This window comes from Penaeus vannamei, chromosome 40 (assembly GCF_042767895.1).
Source record: "Penaeus vannamei isolate JL-2024 chromosome 40, ASM4276789v1, whole genome shotgun sequence".
NCBI lineage: Eukaryota > Metazoa > Arthropoda > Malacostraca > Decapoda > Penaeidae > Penaeus > Penaeus vannamei.
The window spans coordinates 25,319,914-25,326,451 of record NC_091588.1 but is presented as its reverse complement, the minus strand read 5'-3'; the positions used below and the strand labels follow the sequence as shown (position 1 = coordinate 25,326,451).

The following is a 6,538-nucleotide window of genomic DNA, read 5'->3' as shown; positions in this document are numbered from 1 at the left end:
GCATTTAGGTGTGTTCCGACTTACGTCAAAATTCGGGTTACGACGCCATCGTAGGAACGGATCTACGTCGTAAGTCGAGGACCTCCATGTACTATTACCATTACCATAATTATCATTATCATCATCTCCTTGTACGGTTTCAGAAGTCACTGCAATTGTCGCTGTTTCATCTTTCTTAACTGTTAAGATAATGTAAGTAAAAGTAATAATGTTTCATCTTTCTTAACTGTTAACTGTTGGCAATCTTAACTGTTAAGATAATGTAAGTAAAAGGAGGAAATATTTTGATTAAATAAAATGAAAACATGCTTGAACCTTGTGATCTTTCGTGGAAGATCGGATCACCCTACCTCTCTCTCTTTTATTCCCCCCCTCCCTTTACGTCTGTCTGTCGCTGTCTCTGTCCGTCTGTCTGTTTGTATTCTCTCTCTCTCTCTCTCTCTCTCTCTCTCTCTCTCTCTCTCTCTCTCTCTCTCTCTCTCTCTCTGCATCTCTGTCTTTCTCTCTTTTACTCTCGCTCTCCCTTTACGTCTGTTTGTCTGTCTGTGTCTGTCTGTTTCTCTGTCTCTCTTCATCGCTTTTACTCTTGCTTTCACTGTACGTCTGTCTGTCTGTTTTCTCTGTCTGTCTGTCTCTTTCCCTCTCTCTGTCTCTCTCTCTTTCTCTCTCTCTCTCTCTCTCTCTCTCTCTCTCTCTCTCTCTCTCTCTCTCTCTCTCTCACTCTCTCTCTCTCTCTCTCTTTCTCCGTCTGTCCGTTATCTGCGAAATCCACAATCAAAACAGGGATATTACGCTTACGTAACCTGTGACGTCATCACATATCTTAATTAAGTGTAAAAGTCATTAGCGATGCACTAATTGGCCGGAAAATGCCGTTCAGTCGACACTTTCATACTGCAGTCTCCTTTAAGTATCAGAAAGTGTCTATATGTTTCTTTAAGTTTATAAAAGAAAAAAATTGGTAACTTTATTGTTCCAGATGATTTGTTTTCTTCTAAAATTGTCTTATTTTCCTTTTTTTTCTGATTATGATTATGTATAATACATTCTGAAAGTCTTGAGGCCTAGCTACTTATAGAATATATTAGTAGTAGATATACACATGTACGTAAGACCGTATATGCATACATACACATGCTCACAAGATAGATTAATAGATAACCTTGACTATACAGATACATAATTACACTCAAAGATAGATAAACAAATACGTGATTAACACAACACGTGGAAATACCCAACGAACAATTCCTCTTATCCGGCCACTTCCTCGGAATAAAAATAATAAACAAAGATTAACACACAAACGTTATTACCACGACTATGAACTACGGAAGAACACGTGACGTCACTACCTTCCATCTAGCGGCGTCTGGCAATGAGAAGTGGGCGGGTCGTTCAGGTGTTCTTCCTAAAAGCAGGTTTTCGACGATTAGTTCACGTGAAACATCCGTTGGAGCAAGTTCTATTGTAATACGGTAAAATAACACATAGGAAACTCTAATATATATAGAAAAGTACTGCTGACTTACATTGGGACTTAAGTGAGTGGAAGAAGAACTTATCGACAGCGAGTTTAAGGTATATTGTGGAAGTATTTTTAACGTGATCTTTTTTTTTTCTTTAGGAGCAAAGGAGTTGTTAGGAAATTAATATATATTTTAATGGAGAAGGAAGTTCAATAAATGAGATACATTTTCGTACGTGGGGACACCAGACGTAAAATATTTAGCTGGAGAAGGAAGTTGTTAAAAAAAAGACAGATTTTTTGGTACCTAGAGCAGACACAAATAAAAAAGGTGCGTGTGTATCCCCTTGCAGGATACTCGAACCTGTCTGCCGCGTTAAAATATCAAGACAAAGGAGATACGAACGCAAAAAATAGAGGGAAAGGATATACGAACACAGACAAATGTAAACAAACGCGCGTTTTTTTATCGACTCTAATTAATTTTTAATCATTTATTTCCTTACCGTTTTTATCATTTATTCGCTTCATTATCCCGTTTTTATCATCCGATTATATTATCATCTTATTCCATGAGACAGTAAACACAAAGATTAAACAATCTGCATTTCAAGTGAATAAAGGAAAACGTTTATAATAGTCAGCCATCAAAAGATTTTCGTGAATCAGAGAGAAATCTCATTAAATTAGTGAAACTTTATTTATCAGAGCGTGGATACAGGTGACGATAATTAACGATGCCAACAGGTGTACTGTGCATTCTTGATCTTCGTTTCTTTGCATTTTCTAAATATCATTTATTCATATATTTATTTGTTCAATTATTGTCATTGTCGTTCTTCTTTTTGTTATTATTATTGTTATAATCATTATTATCATTATTGTTATTAATATCATTATTATTATTATTATTGTTATTATTATTTTTATTATCATCATTATTACAATTATCATTATTACTATTATCATTATTACTATTTTTATTATTGTTGCTGTTGTCGTTATCGTTATCACCATCATTATTATTGTTAATAATTTATGAAACAAAAGTCAATTTCAACAACAATACGTAATACATTTTTGACGTAGAAATAAAAACAAAGAATAAGTATGCAATAATAACAACAGCAATTCATGTATAGTAAGCTTTCCATTAGACAACCGATTAATTATGGTTATAATTAATTAATGGATTATTAATTGTAATTAATTATAATTATAATTAGTTGAATATAATAAGCTTATTAACAAACTAAAGAGATTAACAAACTTGGAGTCACTCTAACGTAATAACCAACCTAATGTGATAAAAATTCTAACAACCAGTTAATAAGATAACCCTCTTAACAACCAATCAGAGTTGGTTATTTTTAAAACCAAACAACGAAGATTAAAAAAAATTCTAATCAGATAAGTTTACAACTTGCGAAAGCCGAATAATATAACCAATCTGGCAATTAACTGCAATAACAACCATTCTAACAACTGACAAACTAAGAGCAAAACCATTCTAACAACTGAACAACCTTCTAACAACCTGTCAAGCCAAGATAACATCCATTCTAACAACGGACCAATCTAAGTATCCATTCTAGCAACCAAGATAACATACCAAGATCACAACCATTCAAAATTACCATTCTAACAACCAAAACTAAGATAACCAGTTTTATAACCATCATAACCAATTAAGATAACTATTCTAACCGATTAAGATACCAACCATTGTAGCAACTAATCAAGATAACAACCAATCTAACAACTAGTCGAGATAACAACCATTCTAACAACCAAACAAGATAACCATTCTAACAACTAGGCTAGATAACAACCATTCTAACAACCGATTAAGATAGCCAATCAAGATAACCATTCTAACAACTAGTCAAGATAACAACCATTTTAACAACTAGTCAAGATAACAACCATTCTAACAACTAGTCAAGATAACCATTCTAACAACCGATTAAAATAACCAATCAAGATAACAACCATTCTAACAACCGTTCTAACAACCAGTCAAGATAACCATTCTAACAACCCAAACTTCCCCAAGATAACAATCGACCAGAACATGAAGTTATGACAAAGGGAAGTTCTGAAAGACGTCAGCCACAACGCAGCGAAGTGTCGCTATATCCTTGGTACCTTGTTGACCTTGAAGGGGGGAGAGGGAGGGAGGAGAGGAGGGAGGGAGGGGAGGGGAGAAGGAGAGGAGAGAGGGCGGGGAGAGGGAGGGAGATGGGAGGGAGGGGAGGGAGGAAGAAGGAGAGGAGGAGGGAGGAGAGGAGAGAGGGAGGGAGGAGAAAGGGCGGGGAGAGAGAGAGAGGAGGGAGGGGAGGAGGAGAGGGAGGGAGGAGAGGAGGAGAGGAGAGGGAGAAGGAGAGGAGAGGAGGGAGGAATAGAGGAGGGAGGGAGGAGAGGAGAGGAGAGAGAGAGAGGAGAGAGGGAGAAGGGAGAGGAGGGAGGGGGGAAAAACCACCCAACTTAACGGTACTGCAAGTAACTATTCCTTCTCTCGCTGACGACTAATTCTCGACCACTTTGCTCGGTGCTGTAAATCTGTGGTTTCCTAATTCTATGTTTTGTGAGGCTAACAACCGTCGTGGCATTTATTCAGTTATTCGTGTGTTCGTGGCTTTATAATTCATTCATTTATCGAGGTCTCTCCTTGAGTGTTGTTCATTCGTGTGTTGTGGAAAAGACTTTACTTGGGTTTACGTTGTGTTTTGTTTTGTTTTGTGGCGATGCTGAACACTCTCCTGTGTTTTATTTAAATTTATCTTTCTTTTTTCCATTCAGTTCATTTGTTTAAATACCCTTTCATTCATTAACTTAATTTCTGTTCATCTATTTATCTATTTGTTTCTCTTACTCTCCTTGTTCGTTTTTTGTTTGTTTGTTTTCTGTAGCCTGTTTTTTTTTCTCTTTCTTTTTTTTTCTTTTTTTTTTTTTTAAGGAGTGTGTGTGAAAGAAAGGTATTTTGAGACTCTACTTAACTGTTCTTGTGCATTCGTATTTGGGAACTTTGCTTAGATTTTCACTGTTCATTCTATCTGTTCATTTGTTCTTCGCGATTAGGTATGAATGACTCAATTTTTTCCTCAAACTCTACAGGGAAACTTTACATAGAAAGTCTCCACTATTCCTCAAAACAGACTGAGACTTGATCTTTCTCAGACTCTCCTTAAAAAAAGAAAAAAAACTCTCCTGTGTTATTCTCTTGGTGTTTCCTTTGGTGTCGGACTATACTTAGGTCTTCCATTTTGTAGATTATTTGTAGAGTATCACTAACTTAATTGTTCATTCTATATTATTTACTGACTCTCCTTAGAGATGAATTCGACATTTGAATGCATTGTGTGAAAAGATTCTACGTATTAGGAAAGTCATTGTGTTCTTTGTACTATACTTGAAGACTTTCTGTTAAGTATTAGATAACTCTCCTAAGAAACTTTACTTAAAAAAATACTCTCCTAAGTTATTCTCCTGAGATATTTTTCTTTATAAGAAAAAACTCCAGACACTCTCCTTAAAAACTCTCCTAAGAAACTTTACTTTTAAAAAATACTCTCCTTGGATATTCTTCTGAGATATTTTACTATATAAAAAAAACTCTCATGAGATTCTTTTAAAGAAAAACTCTACACACACTCCTTAAAAAAAAAAAAAAAAAAAAAAAAAAAAAAAAAAAAAAAACTTTCCTTAACCATACTCCCTTCATACTCTAAAAACTTTCCTTAAAGAAAAAACTCTCCCTAGAGACTTTCCTGAAAAAAAACAAAAACTCTCCTAAAAAGAACAATAATAATAATGACAAGTTTCAGAAATTAAAAAAAAAAATGTCGAAACGGTTTTAAAACTTTTCAAAACATCCCCTTTAAGAATTAAAAAAAAAAAAGACTTTCCTGGGGGACTCTCCGGTGCCCCACTTCCGCTAGAACGCAAAGTCTTTATCTCACTCGCTCTCGAAGACACTTTGATCGTAATAAAATAACTCATATCGAGGATTTTCGAATTCGTAAAAATCGCGGATTTACACAGTCGTGAGAACTGGATTTCGAGAGAAATTTAAAAAAATGGTTTTATGATCAATTTGGTGGTTTTATTTAATGTTTTTGTTATCATTATTGTTGTAGAGTTGTTGTTGTTGCTGTAGTTGGTATTTTTGTTATTATCATTATTGTTGTAGAGTTGTTGTTGTTACTGTTGTTGATATTTTTGTTATTATCATTATTGTTGTAGAGTTGTTGTTGTTACTGTTGTTTGGTATTATTATTATCATTACTACTATTTGTTATTATTATTGTCATTATCATTAACATTATTATCATCATCCATCATCATCATCATCGTCATCATTATTATTATGAATGTTAGTAGTGCTAATATCAGTTTTATTAATTAACGTTATTGTTATTACTTTTGTTGTCATCACTTTTTTGTCACCATTGTCATTATTGTTTTAAATTTTTGTAATAGTGGTAATTGCTTTTTATGATTATTATAATTGTTATTTTCATTTTTATTTTCATTATGAAGTTAAATATCTCCACATTTTTTTTCTCTCTCTAATTTCTTAAGTTTTGCTTTTCCTTTCTCTCTCTCTCTCTCTCTCTCTCTCTCTCTCTCTTTCTCTTTCTCTTCCTCTCTCTCTCTTTCTCTCTCTCTCTCACTCTCTTTCTCTCTCACTCTCTCTCTCTCTCTCTCTCTGTCTCTCTCTAGTTCTCTCTCTCTCTCTCTCTCTCTCTCTCTCTCTCTCTCTCTCTCTCTCTCTCTCTCTCTCTCTCTCTCTCTCTCTCTCTCTCTCTCTCTCTCTCTCTCTCTCTCTCTAACTTCTTAACTTCTGCTTTTTCTTCCTCCATTACCTGTTATTCGCCGATTCTTCGAATTCGCTCTCTATCATCAATTATCAACTTATTCCCTTATTTTCCCCCCGCTTTCAGAAGGAGGACAAAATGATTGAGAAAACTTCACCGGGAATCCACAACCCGGCTTTTGAGAAGGACGAAGTGGGCGGCGATGGTGAGTGAAGTTCTGCTTTTGGGAAATGTTCGTTTTCGTGTTTTG

The 6,538-nt window shown here is 34.9% G+C and overlaps 1 protein-coding gene across 1 annotated transcript in view; it reads left to right on the top strand.

The window, feature by feature from the left end:
* Positions 1-1,436: 1,436 nt before the first annotated feature.
* The window catches only part of LOC113826040 (UNC93-like protein), a 37,255-nt gene continuing 32,153 nt past the window's right edge, over positions 1,437-6,538 (top strand). The window contains exons 1-2 of the mRNA XM_070117611.1: positions 1,437-1,581; positions 6,415-6,493. Coding sequence (XP_069973712.1) covers positions 6,427-6,493 — 67 coding nt within the window. The 5' untranslated portion in view covers positions 1,437-1,581; positions 6,415-6,426. The remainder of the gene's footprint in view (positions 1,582-6,414; positions 6,494-6,538) is intronic.